General features: G+C 44.8%; 1 protein-coding gene across 3 annotated transcripts; it reads right to left on the bottom strand.

Moving 5' to 3' along the window:
• Window positions 1-47: 47 nt before the first annotated feature.
• Window positions 48-27,709, bottom strand: MED15 (mediator complex subunit 15). 3 transcript variants are annotated; one of them, XM_050980647.1, is made up of 18 exons: window positions 27,524-27,709; window positions 22,717-22,804; window positions 21,542-21,593; window positions 21,070-21,099; window positions 19,684-19,899; window positions 18,916-19,181; window positions 16,775-17,137; window positions 15,625-15,723; window positions 10,659-10,778; window positions 5,244-5,386; window positions 4,798-4,925; window positions 3,834-3,968; window positions 3,403-3,466; window positions 3,176-3,242; window positions 2,266-2,426; window positions 1,957-2,123; window positions 1,729-1,827; window positions 48-1,607 (listed from the first exon to the last, which is right to left on the bottom strand). In XM_050980647.1, the coding sequence occupies exons 1-18, from the start codon at window positions 27,589-27,591 to the stop codon at window positions 1,471-1,473; spliced, it is 2,403 nt and encodes an 800-aa protein (XP_050836604.1). In that variant the 5' UTR covers window positions 27,592-27,709; the 3' UTR covers window positions 48-1,470. The 3 variants fall into 3 exon arrangements, with proteins under 3 accessions (XP_050836604.1, XP_050836605.1, XP_050836606.1); XM_050980648.1 differs by having other exon boundaries at window positions 48-1,604; XM_050980649.1 differs by lacking the exon at window positions 10,659-10,778.
• Window positions 27,710-27,744: the final 35 nt, after the last annotated feature.

Here is a 27,744-nt window from a genome sequence, read left to right as displayed (position 1 = left end):
CATCCCATGGTATCCTAACAGGGGAAGAGCAGCACAATGCTAGCATCCAACACAGGAATAATAATAAATTTATTACAGTAGAAACAAACAGGTAATGCATTAGCCCATGTACAAAATACTGACAGCATTCTGCTGCCTCAGTCAGTGCTTACTAAGTACCCACATTAAAAACATCCTAAAACTGATGACACCACATGGATTTACAGAGGTCACAGCACTTTCTTGACACTACTGTAAGAGAGCCCAGCTACTCTTTAAGGTTTGCTGCACAATACAGAGAGATGGGGCAGGATATAATTGGAACATCTCATATTTGAAATTCTCCTGCACCAGGAACTCAAGAAGGAGCAACTTAGACACATGGGGAAGTATTAAAAATGCATTAAATTAGAGTTACTGGTGGTAAATGTTTTCATTCCAAGTGCCAACACTAAGGCAGCTGCTGACTGATCTGAGTGCCCATCACTGCTGAAGGCACGATGGATGAGTTGTCAGTTCTACTCCTGAGATGTTGCTTTTTGCCTTTTTTGTTTAAACAAACTGATGTAGTATAGAAACATTTTCAGTGCACTGCAGTAACTCCCACTGGAAGCCAGGTGCCTCAGAAAGACTCTGAAAAGAAGAAATGTAGCTACAAACCTGCTGGACTGATCTGTGTCCCTTGGCCTTTATACTCTTGGTTCCCCCATCTTTATGTACACATTTACTGAATTTACAGAGGAAGTCAGTGTGCACATCAGTGTCTCTTATTTCTCACCAACCTTACTCAGGTGGAGTGAGAAACCTGGTCCATGCTAACCAAAAGCCATTTATACAAAGTTGCATTTAAAATAAGCTATAAAAGGTTTTACAAAATGAAACCTTTTTTGCTCTGTTTGGTTCCACATCTCCACCCCCAAGTAGAATTTTACAGATTTATCTCACATATTTGAAGGATGCCTTAAAAGGATGTAATTAATCCCATCTCTGGACAAAGCTAATAGTCAAAAAGATTTCCTGCACCCACTGGCAAGTTTGCAAGCACATTTGAGTTGCAGCTCATTTATTTCTGGGGCAGTGTCAGGTCACAAAACATACAGTGTGAAAGAAATACTGGCACTGAGCAAATTTTGAAGCAAATTAGGACATTTTTCCCTACCCCCTCTTATACCAGACTCCCTGATGGAAGTCCACAAATAATTTCTTCTCTAAGAAGACAATAAAAAACTCATCCTAAATACAGTCTTGAGAACCATATATACACATTTTGTATATCTGAAAATGCTGGCAAAAGTCCACAGAGGCAGAAGATAGAAAGCATGAGAGCTAAGTCTAACATCAGGTGCTCTACTGAACCTGCCAACCTAGAAACAAAGCAACATAAGGCTTCTTTCTTCTGAAGTAACCTCCCCAGGCTGTGGTTTTCCAGGGGCATGGGGAAGAGGCCAGCTGTTGAGGGTTCCTTCCTGGCTCCATGCTGCAGGTGAGCTGTTATGCAGCAGAGAGACAGGCCTGACGAATGCTTTGTGCCCAGGTGTTCAGCAGAGCTGTGACTGAATGCTTGTCTGGCAGCTGCAGTAGTTTGGAAGTCATGTATCTATACACTGACTGCAAAAAGGGATTGGCTGCTGGAGGAAAAAGAGGTTACAGATAAAGGAAGTTGTTTTAAAATATTATTAAAGCACTAAAATAAAAGAAGTGTTCACACTTTCTCTGCTGCCCCAGACACAAGCCCAACCAATGTCATACCATACTGCCTGGGGTTCTTGATCCACAGAGGGCTCTGATCTGGATAGTCTGCTGGGACACTGAGCTGGAGTGGTGGGACATTGGGAAGATTCTTGTCATCTGAAAGGCGAACACACTTCCATCAGAGCAGAGCAGTTCTTGCCAGACAGGAGGCTTTTAGTGCAGAACTGAGCTTGATTTCTAGCCTGTGAACCCCAAGGAGGAACCACACCTCCCCCTTCTTCTTACCTAGCTTGCATATGAGATGAACTGTGCCGTTATTACTGCAATGTGAAGGGTCCAGGTTCACCAGGAATTTAGGATTTAATCTTGCAACTTCTCCTTGTAGGACATTTGGGATGGTCTGTCGCTCATCCTCTTCATATTTCCGCTTCCGAGGGGAAGCAACGGGGGCCCTGCATACAGCACAGCCCACAAAGGGAGTCCTTAAATATTCACAGGGGAAAAAAGGTCCAGGTCCCCCCCAGCCCTAAAGCCATGTGTTGTTAGGATTGCTGCAGAGGGAGTCCCCTGCCAGGAGGAGCAGGCGGTACGTACGCGATGGGCTGCCCGTGGATGGCCGTCATGGCCGGCATGAAGGTGCGGTACAGGGAGTGGTTGAACACCGGGGAGCGGATGTTGGCCAGGACAGCATCCAGGAGGGGCTGGCACAGGTACTGCTGCTTGGTGGGGGGCACTGGGGGAGGGGGTGGGGTTGGCTGAAACACAACAGAAGCCCCTTTAATCAGCACCAAAACCAGAAATATCTGCTGTTGAGTCTGAAATCTTTTACAGCAGTAAACTTCCAAATGATTCTCAAAACTGTACATAGGAACATTAAGGGAGGAAGTAAAGGAAAAAAAAAAAAAACATATTCAGGTTTGGTTTAGGAAGGCTGTCCTGAAATTAGCCACAGTCCAAAGAATTATTCCAGTCTTTGCACAGAGCACAGAAAATTGAAAGTTCAGTTAAAAGATACACACAGGTAACTGTTGCCTTAGACAGCATGAGTTCTAATGTCCTTATAGTGCAAGGATTTCATATCCCCAGAGCTGCATACCCCCTCGATGGTTCTCACAGGCAGCTCCTCTAAGCACTGACTGTTCCTGGTCCTTGCAGCAGCCATCTGACTCCAGCTCCCACCAATCCACTCTTCTATACCACTTGTTCTTACTGGCTACAGTGTGGCCTGTTAAGATCAGGCCTGCTTCTAATCTTTAGAAATTGGGCCAGCTGCAACTCACTGGGGGATAAGATTGCCTTCTGTACCACCTTCATTCACCCACACTGTGTATCCCCCTACAGGTAACTTACATAACTTGCCCACTTTTCCTGTTTGCTTATTTTATCCAACCTGTACTTGAAGTTTTAACACCATGAGTAATAAAAACTGCAAAACTGATCCTGCCAAGTCTTAAGACCTTTTGGAATGAGTTGCTTATCTTTGCTGGCACAAAGCATTACATACCACAGCCATATCATTTTTCAGCTTCTCCAGAGCAATTTCACATTTCTGCAGCGTCTTCAGGGGGCACCTGTGGAAGAGGAGAAATTTCAGCCACATCACCCACCCAAATGACACCTCAGCTGGAATGTTTCTGCTGTCTGAGCCCCAGAGACAGCCTCAGTGGCAACAGGGCTGGGGGCCAAGCACAGATTTCTGGAACAGCTGGGAAAACTGACAGGAGAAGTTACCGTTTTGAAGGGTCAGTCAGGATATCCAAGAGACTCTTCATTTTACTCAGGTCCTTCTTCCTGTCTGAAACAGTGTGAGAAACAAACACTGACTACAAGAAAAGCTTCCATTCTTGCAGACAGAAACACAGCACACTGTCAAAAATGAAAACATGAGCCACTAATAAAGAAAGCAGTGAGGATTAAAGATCTTTTATCTGATCCTAAGTATATCCAAAGCATGAACTCTACATGTTTCAACTGATGAGAATTTAAGGATAAGGGTTTTCCCCATTCCTATCACTGAAATCTTTAGTCAGAATCAAGAAAGAACAGCTCTGACATTTTAAATCCCTGGAAAAGAAGTCACCACAAAAGGCAAAGTATTGCTTCTTCCAGCAGATAAGAGAGCTGACACAGATAACTGCAGGGCCAAAGACAGGAAACCTCACCTTCATTTTTATCTATTTTATTGATCATCCTCCGGAGTGGCTCAATGTATTTTGACAGTTGTTTGAGTTTTTCCAGATACTGTTGCTCCTCTGACTGACCAGAACTGGCTGGACTCATGACAGAATTTGGATTTCCTGGCAAAAAGGAAGACTGCATGTCACAGGGTGATGAAAGATACTGCAGAACATTACTCTTAATTAATCTTGATCTGAAATGTGGCACTCTCAAAGTGTCATGTCAAATATCCAAATCCACAACTGGATGCCCTCCATAGTTTAAGTGCTTGCCCAGTCTCTAGTTCTTGTATGGAAACAGCATATTCCATGGGCAGAACAGCAATTCCCACTGAATACATGTTTTTCTGCAAAGTTCCAAAGTTCCACATACCCATTTTCTAGGCCTTTATTTTGCCTTCACTCTGATGCTTTGAACACAAAATAAACAGAATAAAGTGGGTCCTTTCCTATCTGCAAAGCACACACACTGGTCTGAGAAGTGTGATATTGTGAATGGAGGTGACAAACTGCTTCTTCTGACTGGGAGGGAAGTGCAAAGTGCCACAGTACACCTGGGAAGGTGTTCTGGAGCAGAGCAGCTGCTGCCTGGGGTGAAGTGGTTGTGTCCTTCACAACTGCACAGTGTCACTAAGGGTTCTTCCTGTTGGAACTAAGGAATCATTATGCCTTGCTCCATTACATTATCATTCTTCTTTTCAAAGTCTGGGGAAGTTAGGAAAACCCATGAGATAGTTCAGGGATGAGGAAAGAGGTTTCAGTGGATTTGGGAATCCCAGCTGCTGTGTTATGTGGTGTCTGTGATGTGTTCACTACCTGCAATGCCAGCTGCTACCTAGAGCTCTAGGAAGTTCACACTGTGCCAAAAAGAACAGGTTTCCCAGGAATTATTAGAGTTCCCAAAACACAGCCCAAGCCCTGGGTGCAGTTCAGCTCTCAGATCATTTACCTGGAGTGTTGAGAGGACCTGGCGATGGCACACTGAAGTTCTGAGGTGTTCGTGCAGCTGCTGGGCTCTGTGATGGCTGTGGAGAGGGGCTGGGGAGAAAACTGCTGGGTGATGGAGCAGGGCCAGAGCTGGAAAACAAAATAAACCCACAATTAAAGCTGCCAGAACCTGACAGGGAAGGATCATCAGCCTGTAAGCAGATAGGATTTTAGTAAGCATCATTATGGCAGTTTGTAGTTCTGCCCTGGTGAGATTTCCTGAACAGATTTTTAATGTAAAATCTGAGTTTTCAGAGTGAATTCAGCACAGTCTCACCTGTGCTCCCAGTGGGGCTGGTTTTAACATTCATTGACTTCACTGGAAACAGAGAAAGGTTATGGAATGTTTCTGAAAACCTCCCACCTATGGCCTTACCAGAAGTGCTCAGAGGGTGCAGTGGGGCTCACCTGACATTTGAGTTTGGCTGAGAATTTGGCTGGCCTGGCTGAGGAGATGGCTGGGGCTGTGGTGGTGGAGGCATGGACTGGGGAGTCTGAGCCTGCTGGACAGGAGATGGGGATGACATCATGGTGATATTGTTCTGGCTGACCTGGAAGGTGGGAAAAGACACCATCACTAACAACAGAAGGGAGCAGAGCATGGGAACCTAACTAAAAGGCTTTACCTGTGGAGAGAAGTGTTCCTCAGGCCTACAAGAAATGAAAGCATTAGTTTCCTTTCTCCCCCACAAGGACACTCCCACCTGAACCACACTTGAAGCTCTCAGGGCAGTAAATCTTATCAACTTCAGCAGAAATGACCATTAAATCTGCACATAAATTGAATTAACTGCATAATAATTATTTTTCACTGCCCAAACCATCACGTTGCAATTAAAATGTTGAAGTGCCATGTGAGAAACCTGTACTTTATTAGAACTAAAGAAGGGCAGGAAGAAAAGACATTTTCCCCTTGATAATTAAGAGTCAAAAACCCCTCCTTATTTAGACATTTTAATTACAGTCTTCAAAGGTCTGTCAGACTCAGCTGCAGCTTCTCAACTGGTTTTCTTTAGGAAGAAGGAAGAAAAAAAATTAAGTAAGCCAAATCACCAACATCTTGTTTAAATACTGAGTTCTGAAAATCTGAGTGGAGATAGAAACTCCAAAGTGAACAGCTGGGTGGGAAAAAAAAAAATGAAGTAGCTTTCTGAGCTTTGGAGAATGATGAGGTGTGCCTAAAGGACAAAAAGGCAAGTAAGAGCATTCCAGAACAGCACCAACCAACAAGGTTTATTCTGTACACTCTACAGTGCCAGAGCCACGTGACACAAAAATTTGAGCAACTTCTCACATTTGTTCTAATTGACATTTTTCCCCTTAATCACTTAAAACCAAACAAGAAAACCTGTGCACTGGCAGAGGCATGGGACAGTAATGCAGGTACTGAGTGATGACATTTGTTTGAGGAACATGCAGAGAGCTCTTCTGACTTGAGGCTATAAATAAGGACATACAAAGATAAATGGAATTAGCCTGCAGAGGCCACAGATTGTGGCTCATTAGCCCAAGTGTCCATCCTGTAAGTCACTGATTGACATCTTTGAATCAACAACTGTTTCCCTCAGTCTAAACCATTCTTAAGGGAAGGTTCCAGTAAATCCACAAGTCCCAGGCACACCACAGGCACTGCAAATGGGTGTTGCCCTTCACTCTCTTGTCAAATAACCCAGCTGTATGCAGAGGAAATGATGTTTAGCACACTGAAAAGTATGGCATTGTCTGCTTCTGCATGGACACATTGACTACAGCAGGAGCTGCTCTGCTTGGTACATCACATTGCAGCCATGCAAAAGGTCACATTCCCCCCCAAAAAGCACAAACACCCCCCAGCCCAGTGCAAAACTACTCATCTTGAAGATACCAGTTTATCACCCATTACAGAACAGTTCAAAACCAAATGCAGCCTGACACACTATGATTTTTTTTCCATCTTCAATAACCCCAGCACCTTTGCAACCTTGGTGACCTCTCACACAAAGTTAATACATGGAACAAGTGAGGCTGAAATTAAATTATCTTCCTTTTCTCCATTATCAACAACTACAGAGCCTGGGCTTATGTTCTCCAAAGGTGGTGGGTTTTTTACCAGCATGTCTCTCCTCAACAGCTGGAAAAGCATTTCTGAGGTTGGAAAGCACAGTTTGCCTCCTGCAGACACCATGTGTGGAAGGAAGCAGGATGGACACTGCAAAGAGCATTCCCTGATCCTTCACAAGAGTATTTAATGTGCTATGAGACAGCAAGTGGTTTGGAACTTACCCATGTGGATACTGCACCCATTTTTCACCAAGTCAGACTAACACCACTTGGAGTGGTTCATCTCTTCCTGAAACTCAGGCCCCTGTTAAGGGTCTCAAGTTGGCTACAAAAAGGAATTCTGAACACTTAAATCCTTCTGTTTGGGGAAGGAAGGAGAAATATCTCATTAGGTTTTCTGCCAGATTGAAGTTGCTGTGTGTAATTCAGCACCAAGGATATTATTTACATGAATTTACAAATGCTGCAGAAAAGTGAAGAAAATGATATGCAGCATTTACTGTGCACACAAGCACTGGATGAACTGGATTTTTTTGCACTACCCCTGCTCATTCAAATACTTGAATGAGCAACACAGGCAAACAGATTTCCTCCTTTCCAGGTTTGCTCTCTGCCACCCTCATTTCAGAAGAGCCAAGGCCAGTGCCTAACAGCAAGCAAAACTGTGACAATTTCAAAACCATGCATTCAGAAGTGTGCAGTTCTGAACCTACTGCCTTGGTTTTCTTTGACAGCAGTTCATTTGCTACATCATTTCAGAACAGGTTTAAAGATTATTACAGATTTAGGTTTCTACATTGGTTGTAGGATAAAGATTAAGATTGTAACAATTTAATGAAGTTTCAACTCCTAGGGAATGCTCTTTGCAGCTGACTCTGAGTAAAAAGAAGGCTTAAAAAATAAATAAAAACAAACAAATACACGACAAAAATAGCTATGAACCCAAAAGACAAAATCCCCCTCCTCCAGAGTTCTAAGTGCCATGAATTAATTCAGCTCCAGAGTCGGGCCATGGTTGCTGATCATTGGTACACCCTGCATCTCCAGCAGACACAAGGAAACCCAAGTCCATCTTTTTTTCACTGAGGGATGTGAATTTCTGCACATAAAGCATGTCCATGGACAGCCACTACAGCCCAGTGAGCATGAATCTGCTCTGAGCCTTTGCAGTGACCTGATCATGACACCACACTCTCATTTTCTGAGATCTTGCCCATAAGGCACTTAGGCTTGCATGATAAAAGTTTTAATTTACATCCACTAACCCAAAACTTAGAGCTCAGAGCACTGTCCTGGAAGATAAACCCAGGGAGGAGTTCCAGCTCCAGTTTGCTGAGTCTCAGGCACAGAAGAGCTCTCAGGAGATAAGGCTGGTAAGGACTCTCAGTTCTGACTCTGTTACAAATCAAAACACCAGGTGATTGTGGACTAAAACCTCATATCAGTAATTTTTGGTATTGTTTGAAAAGACTGTAAGAAGCAAAAAAAAACCTGACCAAACAAATGAACTCCCTGGAGAATCCAGTGAGAACTGTGATAAAAAAGGCCAGACTGGTTTGTCTGATGGGGCAAAAACAAATAGCCACAAGGTATTGATATCATATCTGCTCCTTCTGTTGAAAAGCATTCTTCAATGCAACACCAAGATTCTTTTCTAAGGAGAAAATACACCCTGAACTACCTATCAGCACATCTAAATGGACTTAGGACATGCTCTTAAATGAGTGATTGATAACCACAGATCTGCTACAGCCCTTCACTCCTGCTGTCAACAGCTGCAAGGGCTCTGATGAGCAGGATTATACCCACCAGAGAGCAGCAGTTGAGCATTTTATAAGATTAAGAGGTGTAAAAGACAGCATTTCTTATTTCTAATCTACCTAGAACCTGAACAAAATGTTTTGGCAGACAATGCCAGAGATCCATGCTGGTCCAGAGCTGCCAATTATAGGGCAGGCCAGAACAAAACCTGTCTGCAGCCACCAGTAAACCATGTCTCACCCACTCACCCCAGCACCTGCCTCAGAGCCATTGTCACTACAATCATTGCTCATGAAAAATTCCTCCTCTTCTTCTGCTTTGGTCAGTTGTTCAGCTTCTACATCACCTTCCCACTGCCTGGCATGCTGAGGGCACTTCTGATGAGCAGCTCATGTCAGGAGTCAAAGCTCCCCAGTAGCAGTGGCAGTGCCCAGAGATCTCCCCATGGCACTGAATGCCTGAACTAGAAGCCTTTTGCAATCAGTCAAGTATAAACAGAAGCAAAACTAATACTTCAATATCCATGAGAAAGCCTCAAATATTGTGGATATTTCAAATGGCAGATGATTATCTCAGTCTGTATTAACTGCTACAGTGACCAAAGCACAAATTCCCCTCTGACTCCACAGCTATGGCTGGGGTTTGTGCCAGTTAACACATAAACACTGTCTTGGACTGAAATGACCACATAAACACTGTCCTGGATTGAAATGACCATCCATCTTCAACCAGAAATGACCACAGATGTGTTTGCCTAGGGCTGCAGAATCTCTCTGGTCACTGTCACTGCCTCTGCAAGCTCCTGAGAAGAGATGAAGAGCTGTGAACTGGTGCATTTTCCAGCACCAGCTGGACAGGGTTAGGGTCAGCCTGCCTGCACAGCATCTTCTCTGATGCAGGCACAGGTGGAATCCTGCTGGCAGTTTCTCCTACATAGCCATGAAAGAAAAGAACAGCTCCAATGTCTCTGGGTCCCTGATACCATGCCAAGCAGCTGCTCAAACTGCAACGAGCCAGGTTCACTCACAACACAAGAAGCACCTGTGCAGAGCAGGAACACAGGCCAAGCAAGGTGCTGGGCACAACTCAGCCAGCAACACTGCAGTGCTGACCTGCAACACTCAGAAATGCACACCCATGGAGTGTGGACCTTTCATTTGAGTCTTGAATCAATTCTGAACACAGCAAATCTCAGGTTTCTGTGCTTGAGATGACCTCCAAGGTATTAAAAAGTCTTTTTTTTCCAGCCCTGTGACCAAAGAAGTTGAGATTTGTGGGTTCTGCTTCTCAAGGTTATTTATTTTCTCTTTCATCCTTTCTCTGCCCTGCTGAGCTCTGTCCAGCAGGTCGGGTTGTGGCACAGTCCCTGCCCTTGGGGTGCTGTTGGCTTTTTATACTGAGAACTACCTGTGCTTTATTTACAATAATTTCCCAATCCCTATCACCTGTGTTAGACAGTCTGTCTCTGCTCTAAACCAATCCAGAAGTGTCACCATCCCAGCAGAAGATGAAGGACAAGGAGAGGAAGGACAGGACATGCCCAGATTCCTCCATCTTGCCTCCTGACCCCCCATTCTAAATCCCCAAAATTCTACTTTTTCACCCTGTGACAAATTCACCATCATTCCACTCAAACTCCTGTGGCTTGTAACTCCTCACACAAAGTTGGGGATTGTTTCCATGGGCTAAAATTGAAGGCCCAGGTGTTTCTGACTCCGTGCCAGGGTCTCAGATCACCCAGGGCAGCCAGAGGAATGTCCTGGGTTCCAACAGGGAAAGTTTTAAATGTTAAAATAAAGATTTACCCCACTTTAAAAACACTTTACTTGATATCCCAAGAAAACCTCATACTTAAAACCAAAAAGGATCCACAACCACCACACCAACACGCTGAGTTTCAGCAGCAAGTTCATTGTTTGATGCACAAGTGATCAGTCCCACTGCCTGAGAGGCAGCAGGCAGGCAGGGCAGGCAGGGCAGCTCTGCCCGAGGCTGACACAAAGGCTGTGACCCAGTAAATACCTGTGGCATTTGCTGTCCGCCCAAGGGCACGGAGCTTGCAGGTGCGGCCGGCACCGCGGGGGCAGGCGGGAACCGTGGTCTGATTTGCATCCCACCTCGGGCCATGGGTGCGCTGATCATCTTTGAGGACAGAGGGACAACAGACAAAAGTAATCGCAAAACAAGAAATGCAGTGCACTGGCAGGATGAGAAGCACATGCAGCCTCCAGGAACTGGGGAGGGGGAGCATGGAGGGAAGGTTAGTGAGCTTTTCTCTAAAGGTTCACCTGAGAAATCCAACTGCTTTTTGTACTCCTCCTCTCCATCTTCAGAGAGCACCTCAGGAACTCTGGGACCCTGGCAGAGCCCGTGGACAGCCTCAGACTGTGGGTCAAGGGTTGCCTATCTTGTCATTTCCATCAGGGGCCTTTCCTAAATTTTTCCTGACATCTTGAAGTTCTCCAATTCTTGGAAACAAGTTCTCCAGTTATTGGAAACAAGTTCTCCAGTTATTGGAAATGAGCTCTCTGCTGTCAGGAGAGCTCCATCTAAGAAGTTCTACAATGCCACAGGTTTCTGATGTGCTTTCCCCACTGTGGGCTCCAAGGGTTCAGCAGTGTTGGCCATGTCCCCTCTGTTAAAGGACATTTTGTCAGACAGTTCAACAGCACTGTCAGTGCACTGCCCCACAGGGAGCAAATTTCACACCAGCCCAACCTGGGCCAGTATAACAATGCCAAAGACAATTAAAAGGACTTCCAGCTTTGAAAAATCTATTTCCTTCCTTTTACAACCCACACAATAGGTCAAGTATACTTTTTAAATTACCATCATTTTGACAAATACCTATTCCTCTACCACTAAGGTGTGCTAAATTTTTCTGAGCCCATGATCATCCTCGAGCTTTTTGATTCTCCAGCTGTATAGAATCAGCACACCCTAAAGAACAGTCATTTAGGGTAAATGATAAAGGTGAGCATTAGAATCAACTTTTATTTTAAAATAGTATTGGGACTATGCTGCTCTGCAGTGTCTAAAAGTACCTTTCAGAACCATCAGCCTGCATGAGGCACAGAGATTTCATTTTTTATATCTGTATAGCCCTCTGCTACTTAAAATTTGATATTACTCCACATCCTGAGAATTCCCAACAAATACAGCATATTTGAGGTAACATTTTGGCAGATTCACTTATCAGTAAAAGAGCTTCTGTTTGGGACTTCAAAGATCTACAGTAAATTTCTCTGGGCTACTCTTTTTTTCCTGGCCTGCATGTTGCCAAGGGACCTGCACAATCCTGACTAACCTAAGAGGTAATGCTGTCTCCTTTCCTGTAACTGGTTTGGGGCACTCCTGCTGGGTGTGTATGTAAATGGACTGAAGCAGCCAGCAACACATCTCTAGAGAGTCAAAGAATGCATGTGCTTACAATTGTTAAAAATAAATAAAATTAAATACAACATAGCAAGACTGAAAAAAGAAAGCAATAACTGATAAAGAAAATAGTGTCAAATTCAGCACAGCTGTTAGTTCACAACATCAGAGCAATGCAGTCCCTTTCCATCCAGGCAAAGAGGGATGGTCAGAGACAGGATTTCAAAGGGGAACAAAGGGGGGTGCCTCAGACACACACACACATGCACACGTGCACACACAGCATGCAGCAGCTGCAGAGCAAACACAACAACCCAGCACTGCCACGGAGCACAGGGGGATGCCAGGGAGTGCAGTGAAGAGCTACAGTATCAACATGAGAGCTGGTGAAGCAACAAAACCCTAACAAAACCAAAAAAAAAAAAAGGGGGAAATTGCTGGGCTGGGAGGGGATATCCTTTCAGGCACAGTCACCCCATCTTAGACCCTGGGCAATGCACACAGATCTCTGGAGCTGTGCAATCCCAGGCTTGTTGTGGTGACCGTCAGGTCCCATCTTGGCCATGTTTCTGTAGCCACACCACCAAAAAGTGAAGATTCAGATTACTTCCACTGAGGTAAAGGAAATTAGAAGAATATTCACAGGTTAAGTGTCTGGCAAACCACTGAACACCAGCAGGACAAACTCCAATCCAAAGGCTTCCAGCTGTTTGTAGTACTGTGCTTGGTCAAATGAGTGCACAAGCTTACAATCTTGGCTTAGGATTTTTTGTATATTTTTAAATGTGTGCTTTGGAAAGGAAAAATATATATAAAATGACACCAATTCCACACTCTTAACAAAAGCAATCTGTTCTCCCCCATTCTCCAGCTCATTTATATTTACAAAACCCATGACCCTTTGATAGAGGAGTCAGGAAAGGGGGTTCCAAAGCAACATGTCCATAAAGGAGTTACTCTTCTCATTATAAGACCACAACCAGAAATGTTTAAGTACTTTTGAGAAAGATTTTCAGTTAAAATCTGAACACATATCTTCCTCCACAAGTGAAATTGAATTCTTACAAGGTAAAATTCCAGACCCTGTAAACTGAGATAAATCAGAGAGCAAGAAGAGAATCTCCCTCCAAAGTAAGCTACAAACCCCATTATTTGATAAAAATGAATTGGAATAGAACTAATAGAATCCAGAACCTGCAACTTTCTTTTATCTAACATCCAAAGACTCAGCAGCCCATAAAAACACAGCTTCTGGTGAGCACAGGTATTACAGAGCCACTGCACCTAAGGCAGCTCAGGTTTTCAGTCAGCATCAGCCACTCTGCCATCTGAGCACCTGCAGGAATTGCACCAGTGACTTAACTCTACTCATATTTAACTTGAACTCTACTCATACTTAACTGCAGTCCACTACAGATCTTTCTCCTTGGTGCTGCAAGTATTTTGTGTAGCTCTCATGTTGCTAGGACACTGCTGCTGTGAGCTCCCCTGGGAGTGACAGGCTCACAAGGACTGGAGCAGGGTAACACTGACCTGTGTGGTGTCTTCAGAATTTCAAAGAATTTCTCACTTGAATCCACATTTAAACCTGAGACTTAACTTTTATGTAAGAAGGATTTACAGAAACTTTATGGAAAAGGAGAAATGCAGCCATGGCAAGCAAAATTCCCAGTTTGAAAGCCCTTAAAGACTAAGTTTAAATGTAACAAGCAAAGATCAGGATAGGGTTTGTTTCTAAAAAAAGCTTCCCTGAACCAAATCAAGAAATCAAGGCAGATTTATTAAAAATGCTGATGCTACTGAAAAAATGTACTAAATAGAAAGCAAAAATCTAGCCTTAAAAGAAACTTCCTATAAAGAAAAGGAAATCCTTACACACTCTCAACACTGAAGCTGCATTGTAATATTATATACAGCCACAATCTTAAACCTATTATATACAGAAAATATTTAGACAAGTACAAGAAACCCATTTAGTTATTGGACTTCCTAGTGGTAGGTGAATTTTAGCAGACTCATCTTGCACTGGCATGAGCATCAGTGGAGCAAAGCCTGTGTGTGGAATGTTCCAAACTCCACGTGTGGTAGACAGAGCAATCCCCACCCAGGAGTGGATAAAGCTGCAATACAAAACTGGCTGTCAACCATGTCATCACCCAAAGCTTTTCAAATGCACTGTGCTGTTAAGCCACTGGCACATGAAGTCACTAAAGGGGCAAGGATTCAGTTGACTCTACATGAACACAATCCATCTGTTCAGAGTTGAAAAGAGCACCGCTAAAGTGAGTAACAAGAAAAAAAGTCAGTGTCTCCTCCCAATCAGCCTAAGACCCTGCAGCTCCCACCTGGAAATTATTTAAGAAATAAACAAGTTTTAATTCACATTTCAACTGTATGAAGAGAATTCTGCATTGCTGCCAGCACTGTACTTACCACTGCCCAGCTTTTACATCCTGTGTTACACTGACACAAGCCAAAGGAGCAATTCACAAACACAACTTGGCCACACCAGCAAGGATGTGGCCAGCTGAGAGTTACCATGGCACAAGACACTGTCCCTGATACAAGTCTGGGACATGTTCACTGGAGAATCACAGTCCACATAAAAAACTTCTTACTGAACCTGTAAAATTACTTGTGCACTGAATGGAAAATGGTGCTTGGAAAACATGGAATGGCTGGGAATACAAAGAGAATTCTGCCATTAGTCCTAGTCAGCCTCATTTCATCTGTCTGCCTCTCTCCTCATCTACAGAGTGGTGATATTTGTACTTACCCATGTCTGTAAAATGCCCCAATATGAAACACTACACAGGTAAGCCACAAAAGACTTCCATATTCTTGTGGAAAATGGGATAAGAGGGTCAGCTCAAGCCATTCCCCATTTTTTCCCCATGTCTCCTTCATACCAGACACACATCAAGAAACAACCACTGGGGCTGCAGGTGTATTGCAGGATAAAAAAAACATGTTAGACAACAAGCTTTCACCCAGCACTTTTCTTTTTTTAAATGTAACTCTGCACTTGTGACACACACCATTTGTTCTTCACAATTCACATCCAGAACAAGAGCATCTAGATCTACTGCCCATCTCACTCAGAAGAAGAATGAAAGATGAAAGGACTGAAAGGGGAGTGCAGAGAGATTTCATCATCTATACTATTTTTTTCTAGTCAATACATGAGGATGGAAGGTAAATCACATGTGATTAAAGATAGCAGGCAAAGAGTCACAGTACAGAAATCAGTTTACACAAGAAAGCAGTCACCTAGGAGAGTCTAATGAAAGAAGAGGTGATACACTCCAGGTACCAACAGTCAGACTCCTACTGTGCCCACAGGAGACCATCTTACTCATGTGCATTCCTGTGTCAGTACAGGCAACACTCGTACCTACTGGGGACAGAGAGCATGCACAGAGAGGTTGGCAATGAAATCCTGCCTCTGACTCCAGGCAAAGGAGAAACAGCAGAGAAGAGCACATCCCCTTCCTACAGGGGATGAGCAGTGTCAGCCCCTCACCAGGAACCACCAGGAACCCAACTCCATGCTCATCTCTAGCATGCACTTGCCCCAGTCTGTGAGCTGTGGCACTGGCCCCTGGGCCCTTACCTGCCCTGAGGCTCCCATCTGAGCAGCTTGGGCCTGAGCTGCCTGCACTGCTGCTGCTGCTGCCTGCTGCTGCTGCTGCTGCACCAGCTGAGCTCTTACCTGGGCAATGAGAACAAAACCCAAAGTAAAAACACACACCTGAGCAGGGTATGACACTTCTGTTTCAACTGCATTGACTGTGCTCATTAAAAGGGGTATGGAGACAAGACCAGCCTCACCAACTGAAGTTTTTTGGGGTTTTTTTCTGAAAACAAGTTCCCATGCTTAAAACATTTAGAATAATTTTATCACAGACTGCACACCCAGTTCAACAACTTCTTGCACATCTTACCTCTACTATCAGGTCTTATAAATAAAAATAATAGGCACTTAAATTTTTTGCAAGCCTACCAATGACCAGCATTTCAAATATTTATAAATACATCACATCTGTCACTGTGACAATGATGACATTTAACTACTACTAGCTCAGCTGGTAGGAGCACAAAGTGGAGATTCCAACTCACCCATTTCTGAAGTGAGGCTGACATCCATTCCTCCCCAATAAGGCCCAAAGAAAAACAGGTCTGAGCTTGGGCTCAGCAGTAACCTCTGCAGCCCAAATAAAAATTACTAACACTTCAAAAAGCTGCACCATTAAGAGGATGACCCAGCAAGAGATTCAACAGGGCAGAACTATTGTCTTGCCCACCTTCTCTTCAAGGCAGGAACAACCAGCACATTAAACTGTGACCAAAACCTCCCAACATGGCACCAGAAGCAAAGCCAGCATGGCAGAGAGCCAGCCCTGGCTGCAGTCTAGAACACTTCAGAGTACTTGCTCATGTTCTAGAACAGCAAATTGCATGGAGGTAATTTCTCTTTAACCAGAGAATGTTTCTTTTTCTTTTTCTCACTTGTGCATTCAAGAGTGAGGCAAGAAATTCTTTTTTAAATATCAGCTACATGAATGGTTTTCACAGATTTTCAGAACTCTTCCTCTTAGGTACAAAACTGTTCTCTACTGGTAGGCTCAGATATCAACCTTTAAACACCCTGTACTCATAACTTGCTAACTGCAGAGCTCTTAATAAGTTAGGGTTTTCCTGCTTCATTATTAGCAAGAGTCAGATATATGTTGTATTTCTCCAGATTGGTCCCTAGCCCTTACCTGCATAGCTTTTAACTGCTGTGGTGTGAGAGTGACAGGCATAACCTGGCTGGGGATTTGTCCTGAGATTGCCTGAGGCTGAGACACCATGGGCTGGGGCTGGGGCTGGGACTGTGGTGGAAGCTGAGACTGCTGTGCCTGAGCAACCTGCTGTTGCTGCTGTTGCTGCTGCTGCTGTTGCTGCTGCATCTGTTGCATCTGCTGTTGCATGACTTGCTGAGGTGGCTGCTGCTGTATCTGTTGTTGTGGTATCTGCTGCTGCTGTTGCTGCTGCTGCTGCTGTGCCTGCATGACCTGTGCTGCCTGCAGCTGCTGCATTTGAGCAATCCGCTGCAGCTGCTGCTGCTGCTGTTGCTGCTGCATCTGAAAAGCAGGAAAAGCCAGGAAATTGAAGCTTCCAGCAATGCAACAGGAGACTTTTATAGCATAAACCAAAAGTAAACAGAATTCTAATACATCAGATTGATGCTTTAAGCCCAAAGGGAAAGCCTAACCTTTTAATCCACTCATCCCCCGGATATCTCAACCCTCCATGGTTAAACAGCCTCTATTTCCATATTTCCACATGACAGGCTTGCATGTAACTTTTAAAAGCAAAGGTGAAGTCCATCAGCTTCTCCTGTACAAATGGGCTCAGATACCGTTTTTCAAATGTGATCACCCCCTAACAAAAACTGCACAAGAATATGACAGCTGAAGTTTTCTCATCTGCTTTTGTACCTAAGAATAATAAACATATATGTATATATACACATGTGTATACATACATGTATTTTTAAATTTACACAGTGACAAAACAACCACTATTGCTAGAGTAATTCAAGTGCTGTTCTTTCCCAGTTTCTGTCAGAATGAAAGACCATCCTGACAGTTATAAAAAGAAAGACAAAGGTTTTAATTTCCTATTGCTATGACAAAAGAAAGCAACAAAACATCTGTAAAGCCTTTCCTCTAGCATGTAACATACTGCTGTCAGTTAACTTGCCAATCTAACTTGAAGCCCTACCCTAAAGTGGAAATGTGTTAGAAACAGGCAGAGCTGACACTTCCACACAAGCCAAGCCTCACCTGACAAGTAACTGATTGTCTTAGGGTACAATGCAAGGTGTAACCAAATATTTGTATTCTATTACCATCTGTTAAAACCAGGTAAGGCAGTACTCTTTATGTCTTCCATAACCCACCCTCTTTCCAGATGGATATCTTCTGTTCATGGCCACTGAGTGTCCCTGCAGGGCTGATCCAATCCCATCATCCCATGGGGAGATGCTCTGCCCAGGGGAGGAGCCAAGCATTCCTCCCTGGATCCAATCTGACCTGGGAACAGCCCAGCAGCCTTTGCCCACTGCATTCCCAGAGGAGCAGCTTTCTGCTGCCCTGCATTCCCAGAGGGAGAGCAGGCCCATCTCCAGCAGCCCTGGAGCTGCAGAGGAAAACTCCCCCCTTGTGCAGGATCCCTGCTCCAGCAGAGCCACAGCTGGCACTGCAGGAGGGCTGAGCCCCCCTGGGATGGGACTGTGCCACCACCCTGAGCCCCCCTGGGATGGGACTGTGCCACCACCCTGAGCCCCCCTGGGATGGGACTGTGCCACCACCCTGAGCCCCCCTGGGATGGGACTGTGCCACCACCCTGAGCCCCCCTGGGATGGGACTGTGCCACCACCCTGAGCCCCCCTGGGATGGGACTGTGCCACCACCCTGAGCCTCCCTGGGATGGGACTGTGTCACCACCCTGAGCCCCCCTGGGATGGGACTGTGCCACCACCCTGAGCCCCCCTGGGATGGGACTGTGCCACCACCCTGAGCCCCCCTGGGATGGGACTGTGCCACCACCCTGAGCCCCCCTGGGATGGGACTGTGCCACCACCCTGAGCCTCCCTGGGATGGGACTGTGTCACCACCCTGAGCCCCCCTGGGATGGGACTGTGCCACCACCCTGAGCCCCCCTGGGATGGGACTGTGCCACCACCCTGGCACACAGGGTGCCAGGGCCTGCTCTGACTCTGGCAGTGGTTTTGTACTACTGCATTTTATTTTAACTTCCCCATTAGACTGTAGTTCTGACTTGGGATCTCCCACCAGTTTCCTCTCAAACCAGCACACCCATCACCACATTTGCCATGGGAGCTGTTTCTCATCACCTGCTGTTGGTTTTGCTGCTGCTGCATCTGCAGTTTCAGCATGTGCTGCTGCTGCTGCTGGACAGCCTGCAACTGCTGCTGCTGCTGCTGCTGCTGCGCCACGGCAGCCGCTGCCGCCTGCTGCTGCTGCACCTGGAACTGCTGCTGCATGGCTGACTGCTGGGCCTGGAACTGCTGCTGCTGCTGCTGCAGGGCCACCTGCTGCTGCTGGAACTGCTGCTGCTGCTGCTGCTGCTGCTGGGCTATCTGCTGAAGCTGAAGCTGGGCTGAAGAGACAATACACAGTAGTTAAAACACAATACCTAAATAATATGAGATTAATTAATGTCCTTCCTTAGCAGTATATACTTTTGCTTCCTCAAATGGATGGGGCACATTAAGAGCAGAATTAATTACACTTTGTACTACCAACTGGTAATTCACTCTCCCTCCACTAAGAGTAAGTAAAGAGTAAAAATGTGCAGGAAGAAATGTGCACCGAGGTCACAGCAGGAAGCACTATACCATGGAAAACCTGGGTGAGCTGTACAAAACCAATGCTCTCAAGCTGACATGATGAAAGAATTTGCTCATACAACAACTACACTTCCTATATGAAGAAAGACATTTATCCAATTAGGTAGCAGTACTTGAAATCAATTATTTCTGAGTTCACTTGGCTGATTTAGCCAGAAGTATGACATCTAGTATGACACCTAGTATGACATCTCTTTATTACTGAAAAGCTGATCCAACAACTTCAGTGGCTGAAGCAAACTGATCACTTACTCTGCTGAGTAGCTGTAGAAACACCAGGCATCCCATGAGGGGCCATTGCTGAGGTTCCAGGAGGCTGCTGCTGCCCTGGGAGACTCATCTGCTGTGCCATTGGACCAAGGCCTGTCATGCCACTCATTGGTGCCCCCTGAGCTCGGGTAGCCATGCCCATGCCAGGTGCCCCTGCTGCAGGACCCCCAGTTAGATTCTGCAGGGCATTCATTGGATCTGCAAAGGAAACAGACACTGTAATGCAGCCAGCCATGCAATTCTCCAGAATCCCCTGCTCTCATCATCCACTCTCTGATCTGGCAGAGATCAGAACTTCAGACCACAACTAGATCCAATGCCCTGACAAAGTCAGATGCACTGCCCTGCCTCTGAGGCTTCTGGCACATCTCTGCCTCTCTGCAAAGACAGAGAGATGATTTAAAGTGCCCCAGTGTCAGGAAGTTCCACACAGATTTTAAATACATCAGAGAAAAGAACTTATTGGCCATCTCCAACTTGATACACAAGTCAAAACAAGCTGCCAACAAAACTCCATGAGGATATAAAGCTTTTAACTTCAAAAAGCAAGAGAGTTCCACTGTGGATCTTCCTCCTCAAGTCAGAGAAGCAGTGCTCAGAGCAGAGGATGTGCTTTGCTACACAATTCTCCCTCTAACATCACTGTTATTATGCATTGAATAAATTCAGTGCCTTTCAAGACAGTTTTCATCATCTGAATCCTGGGCACACAGAAAAGTGAAATTAAAGAGAGAAAGACAATTCAAGAGGCCCAAACACAACAGAGGGTGCAGAAGCAATATGAACCAGGTATAGAACACACACCACCTCTTTCTTAAGAATACTTACAAAATCATTTCCAGCAGGCCAGACTGCATGTTAATTAACCACAGACTGCATATTTGCCCCGCAGAGAGATAAAAGCACAGCACCACTCTGTCCCTAACATCTCTAACAGTGAGAATGAGCACAGAGGCAGAAACCAGGATCAGATCTAAGCTCACCAAATGGCCCCACAAATATTTCTGCCTCTGGTGCAACATCTGGGGAGCCACAGCTGGCAACAGGCAGGAACCTGGGCTGCTCAGCAGGAGATTATTTTCAACCACTCTGGTGCTTTCATGAACCTGACTGCTGTGAGCTAACAGGGGCACAAACAAGCCTGCTGTGTGACATCCAAAGCACTGGCCAAGCCTCTCACCCTCATCACTGAACAACTCCAAGACTGTCATGCTCCCCTTCCTTTGCTCCAGCAGCATTTAATATCCCAGCTAGGGAATCCACAGATGCTTTATTCTTAGTAACCACAGCCCTGATGTCTAAGCTGCTCTATTTAGAAATTGAGAGTATGGGGGAAGGAAGAAACAACAACAAAAAAGGAACTCTTACCACTGACTGAGGCTTGAGATTTCTTATTGTCTGCAAAGAAAAAATGATGGATCATCTTTGTTAATACTGTCATATTGACCTTCTGGATATACTGTCTACATAATTTTCACAATACATTTTAAAAACCCACTATCTACTGTAGCTGTAATAAAATACATTAACCAAGGCAAATTTGGTAGTCAGAATGCTATATAAAAATATGAAAGAAGCAAAGACTCAGAAAAAATTAGGAAGTAGGAAAAGTAGCACATTTAAATAATTTCTCAAATACTTCTCAATTATAGATGATGTGTAAAAGAAACAGGACTTATAAATTAGGCATGCATACTACAGGAAGATTTTTAAAGCAATTTTTTAAGAATGACATGCAGAATCTCACACAGAAGCCCTAAAATTTACTTTTCTTTTATGACAATTCAATGAGAAACCACAATTGAGAAGAAAGTAAAACCAAAAGTAAAAAATTACTTACGAATATCTCGGAAATGGATAATGAGCCTGGCCACAAGAGAAAGATACTCCTCCTGGAGGTGAAAAATGAGTATTTTAGCATAGGAAATGAAACCAGAATAACCATTACTTTCTGGTTCTTCAGTATTCTTCCTCAACATACTGGATTTTACTCTACAATGTGTGTGGGCTTTTCAGAGCAGTTCACTTCCAGAAACAGCCTGTTTATGAATTGGAATGTTTTCACCAACACGTCATTGTGGTTGATGGTACAAGAACACCAAGAAACCACAAAATTCACAGGAAAGAACCTCCTTGACAGCCCCACTAACAGCACCACAGTATGCAAATATTATAAACCAACATACATTTTCCACTTCTTATCCACTGTAATTCCTTTTTTGTAAGGACAGAACCTGCTTACTTTGCACACTGAATTATTTAAGTCCTTGAATTATGTCACATTTGTACTACAGTAACTCTTTTTAAAGCTGAATTCATATTACAAATACAAGTAAATTAATAACTTGGACAACTAACATGACAGAAGTGTCAGAAGTGAAAAGACAAATATTCTTTGCAGTATTTCCTTAGTGTGCTTCATCATTTGTAGGAAGTCTTCCTGCCCATGAAAGAACTCATCAGGAGGATGGCAACAGTGGGTGCAGATTTGTGGCATCAGCATTGTGACATTTTCACCAAGACAAGCTCTATTTCAAACACAGAACTTGTTTGGAGACAGCATCACTATGCAATTTCTCCTAACACAGTTCCAGGGAAGAAGTTTATGATTTGGTAAGAGTGCAGAACTGTACACTACAGCCAGGCTTTCACAGAGACCATGGCTCTTCCCTTGGGGTCACTCTTGACAGAGCCTTTCCATTGATGTCCTGACCACCAAACTGGAATGGGGCTACACTGTAGACAAAGGAAATTCCAAACATTCAGGTAGGAAAAGTGTGGTTCTACATGTGCATGAAACACTGCAGCATCAGCAAAGCTGCCTTGCACTAAAGCCAGTCTGATGCATCTGTTGGATGCAGAACTCCTCCCTTCCCCTCTAGGTAAAAGAAGCAGCACATACAAATCAAAATTCCACATAACTCTGTATTCTGAAGTGCACTGGCTTTGCTATTTCTGCAATTCACTACAAACTTCTTTTGACACCCAATAACTTCTGGAAGCAAATAGATTTACCCTTGTTTTGGCCTTCATAAACACATGGCTCTCCATATCTTTGCTAGACTTGTTATGGGCAACACCAGCTTTCCTCATGGCTTCATCACTGAAAAATAAAAGAGGAAGAAAACAAGGCTGGATTTTAATTGAAGGCATTACAAATACTTCCTGTAGTTAGAAAGGTCTGTGCAACACCTTTTTACCCCTCTCTTATTTATAGTTTAAAAACAAACAATCCAAATATCCACCACAAAAAAACCCAAACCAAATCACCACCACATATTATTTAAAACTGCCACCCTATAAAGTTTCTTCAAATAAATAATGGAGAAAAAAGCCAACTAATTTCTAAAAGGCAACACAAATATTCTTTGCAGAAATTCAAGACCAACTGCTAAACAAGCCATTATTTTACTGCCTGATGCATTATTCTGACAAAATACCAGCACTTGTTTATTTGAGAAAAACTGAATGACAGGATTAATGTAATCCACATTTGGCAAGCAATGAGACTGAGCTTCCTAGCATCAGGATTTTCCAAAAAGAATTCTCTACACAAAAGGTGGAGGAATAAAGCAAAAAATGTTGTCTAAGGCACAGAGGCTTAACCAGTGAGTGAGGACAATGAGTGGGAGCCTGGGTTAGGGACACAGGAGGGCAGAGGTGTAGCATGGGCAGGGTGGGAGGGGACATGAGTGGAAAAGAAGGGACATTCTCAGCACATCAAAGAGCAGCAACCAGTCCAACTATGGAACATGCAGAGAAAGACATCCTAAAACAAGGAGTTCAGCCAGGTGAGGCCCTGTTGCAATCCTCTAGGCACTGTCATTCTCAGAAACTTCCCTGCAAAACCTGTTCTCTTCTGAAGCAGCCTGGCAGTTACAGTCTAAATTCCACACACCAGTGATCAGGAAACACTTTCACTTCATAATTAACATATCAGAAAGTTATTTCTTGGTGACTGCCTTGCACCAGCAGCTGCCCTGCATTAAATGCAGGTCAAGGCAGTGACCCCTGGAAGTTTCAGCCACTCTGAAGAGACACTACTGTTTTATTTCCCCTGAATTTCCATGACTTCCCATGCAGCAGGAATGGTGCTTGGACAAGAAACAAATGGGTTAGACTTTCTGAATTAACCCAATGACAGGCTCAGGGGAGAAAAGCAGATGCTACAGCCTTAAAATGCAGGAGCTTAGGCTGCCACAACTCCCAGCCTTACCTGCAAAGCAGCAGCAGAACACAGTGGAACACTGTACCTGCTGCAAGGGAACCTGTTTGTGGGGCCTGGCAGGCACCAAAACAATGCAGCTTATGTATGAACCTTCCTTAAACTGCAGCAGAATGTGAACACAATGCAGGGTAACAATTCCTCCATGGGCAAACAAGCCTTGAAGGGAACTGCTCATAAAGGAGCTCTGCTGTGGAGGAAGAAGCTGTAACAAATTCTCCTTTTTTACACATCTTCCTTTTTGGAAAGGCTGCCTCTAAATCCACATTACCCTGAATCCTCCTAAACTTTCCTGTGACAATGACAATGCCTTTCACATTGAGAGCACTGAAAAGAGAGCAGACAAAAAGAGAAGACAAAGATTGCACAGAGGCAAGTAAAGAAAGTAACCTATAAGTAGCACTGAGGGATGTGATAGAGACAGTGCTCAATATGGTATCAGGAACCTGAAAAAAATACATAGCAAAGAAATTATCTGCTTTTATATGAATCATTTCCTCTTGACATTCTAGAACATGGAAGATTATGTGATGATTATGATGTCAAGATTATATCTAGACATTACAGAACATGGAGTATTATTGTGACTACATCTGCATTACTGAAAATGCCACTCCAAGCTCTCCATGTCCTGTCTGTTAGAATTCCAATAAAGGTTTAGACTGGGAAGAAACAAAACCACACAACTTGTTCCTTGTTCACATATTTAACTGCAATCAACATAAAAATAGTTACATTCAAAGACCAGCTAAAAAAGAGTCATAGCTTTAGCACAGAGCACACTCCTTGCAGCACTCCCAACTCTACAAAACTTTGGGAATGAGATGGTACCAACCAATTCAACCTCCATCTGCTCAGTAAATGCAGCATTAGTAAATGTGTAGATGGGCACTAAAACTCTGATTTCATGCACAACACTCAGAGCTGTGGTTTCACAAGAGGCAGCACCAACACCAGCTTCAGGAATTCCCCCTCCACTCTCAAGAAGCTTCTTTCCAGCCCAAATATGTGCAACCTCTCACTCAGGCTAGCTGGTCTAACAGAAAAATCTTGCAGAACGTGTTCTCCTTCAACAGTGCCCCAGCTCCCTCCCCAGCCAGTGCACAGCAGGACTGGGTGAATCTGCTGCTACAGTGAACCACCAGGACAAGGAGATGCAGGGCCAGCACCTGCCAGACTCAGGGACCATCAGTTACATCAGAGCACAACTCCCTGCTCACACAGCCTCCAAGCAGCTCAGGGCAGGAACCAGGCACAGCCACAGAGTGAGTTTACAGCCCAGATCAGACCTGTCCTTCAGGCAATACCAACATCTAAACACATTTTAAGGAAAGGCCTTTAGAAAGGGAGAATGTACTGGAGCTATGAAAGGGCCAGAATAAAGTGGTGCCCTGCAAGCAGAAGTATTTATCCACACTCCTACATCACTGCTGACTCCTGGAACACCCTGGGAGAAGCCAAAGCTGCCCCTCAGCCTCAGCCACAGGAGCTCAGGCTTCCTCAGTCTTGCTCCAGTATGGAAGTTCTGCTCAGCCCTGCAGTCCCACAGCACCCAGCACTGGACTCAGGACATGAAAAGCACAATTGTCCCAAATGTCCACAACCAAATCATGCACCTGGAGCACTGAGACACTCCTCAGGATACCCACTGCCCACACTGAAATGGCCACTCACAACATCACTCCTGAAAGACAAAGACAAAGCCCAGAAAACTTCCAATCAGTGTTGGAATGAAAACCCAAGGGTGGAATTGTAACCAATGGAGACACCCACAGCCAGAAGCTCTAAAGGACCAAACTCAAAAACTATTCAGATAACTCAAATGGTTTCATGCCTTTAATGTTGAAGACCAAGGGTTAACATTTATCTTGACAAGTATCACCTCTTGCTTGCAGGATGAGCTGGAAGATGTACACACATTTCAGACTGTATTTCCCTAAGTGCTCAGAACAACCCTCCCACAGATTACAAAAACTTCCAGGTGATTCATCAGATATTTAATCACCTCCCTCTTCCACCTACCACATCAGCCTCTAATGACAAAGCTGGGAGCTGCTGGAAAGAAAAAGGAATTGCTGCATGGAGAGCTCCAGCTTTTAGCAAGTACATTGCTTTTATTTCTCATTCTGCTTATCCCAAGTGCCACAGGGAGCCAGGCCAGGCTGTTTGGGATTTCTAACACACAATAATTGCTTTAAAAAGTCTGCTGCAGTCACTGTCACAACTCATCCCAGCCATCCCAGTAACAGTTTTGCTTGCTTTTCAAACAGGGCCATGAATGCAAATATCTGATCCATCCTGTAAAACTGGAAGTGACCAAAAAAGGCTGTCACTACATCTAATAAAAAGCACATGAATCATGCAGAGACATCTGTGCGCTTGTGTAAAAGAAAATAAACAGAGAGCATGTACTAAAAGTTTAGGATTAGTGTCATCTCTTCATTTGGCATTAAAGATTTTTTGGTCAGTAGCAGTAATTCTTTAATCCCTTGCTGTGCATTTCCACTGAAAGATTTTAGAGCATTGTCTGCTGCTCAGAGAAACCCCATTACAGTGTGCAGGGCAAATACAAACTCCAAGTTTGATTGGGTTGGGTTTGCAAGTGCTTACTCACGTTTATGCCTCAAAGCAGAGCATTCAGGGCACTTCTGTTTGCTTGTTTTGACAGAGCAGCAGAACAGGAGAGGAAGTCAGGGATTAATCTAACAAGATTAATGACTTGACAGAAAGTTTAGAAAGTGAAACATCCCTTGTGAGCAGCAAGGTGTTTGTCTGGCTCTGACAGACAAACACCATCCTACTCCTTCAATGAATACTGCAACAGTTTAATTCTGGAACAGCACCATAACTGTAGGAGACCCACAAACACTCACACTACTCAGATACCATAGAAAACCAGACCAGGGTTAGGTAGTGATTGTTAAAATCAACAAGGGAATATCAAGCTTTCCAAAATACACGAATTAGCACTGCAGCATTGCTTTAGAAAGAATGAACAGTGCTTGCACTTCTGTGCTCACCACCCTGCTCAGGGTAGGAGAGCCTTCTAAAACCAGAAAATGCCAGCAAAGCAGCAAAATAACTCAAGGAAAGCAATGATTTCAGAAAGGAACACTAAAAAGGCAACAAGCTGAACTTCACATTGAACCACCAGCATTTTTATTTCATATCTGTCCCCAAAAGTCAGACACAAACCCATAACAGTGACTTCCATAGGGCTGAATATGCCAAATTTCACAACATCGTGGACACTGGCAAAGTCACAGCCCCAAACCAGACGGTGTCGAGCAGGGCAGGAAATCGGTATTGCTGGAGAAGGGGAAAGGGGAGGAGAAGGAGGATCGGGAAAATCAAATCAAAGACCAGTCCCGGTTACCCCGCACAGGGTCTGGGCAAATCCTGGCAAGGAGGCCCCTCAGGAGAGGGCCCCCTTTAGGAGAGATAACAGCGGGGAGAGGGCACAAACCCAGGCGGCCAGGCAGGCCCGGAAAGCCCTGCAGAGGAGCGGGCACGGGCGGGACACGGCCCCGCCGGGGGCGGCAGCAGCCGAGGCCCGAGCGCGGCCTACCCAGCACCGAGCCCGCGGCTCTCACTCACATCTGGCTGACGAGCTTCTGGCGGAAGTTGGTGCTGCGCCAGTCGGTCTCGGGCCCGGTCACGTCCATGGCGGCCACCGGGAGCGCGCCCCGCCGCCTCCCGCCGCTGCCCTGGGCCTCCGCCGCGGAACCGCCGCGCCGCCGCTTCCGGCGCGCGAGGGATCCCGGGAAATGGAGTCCCGGAGCGAGACCCACCAACTCTCGCGGGATCTGCCTGCTCGG

The sequence above is a fragment of the Serinus canaria genome, chromosome 15 (genome assembly GCF_022539315.1).
Source record: "Serinus canaria isolate serCan28SL12 chromosome 15, serCan2020, whole genome shotgun sequence".
Taxonomy (NCBI): Eukaryota; Metazoa; Chordata; class Aves; order Passeriformes; family Fringillidae; genus Serinus; species Serinus canaria.
Note: the sequence above shows the minus strand (reverse complement) of the source record. Positions and strands in the feature narration are given on the sequence as shown.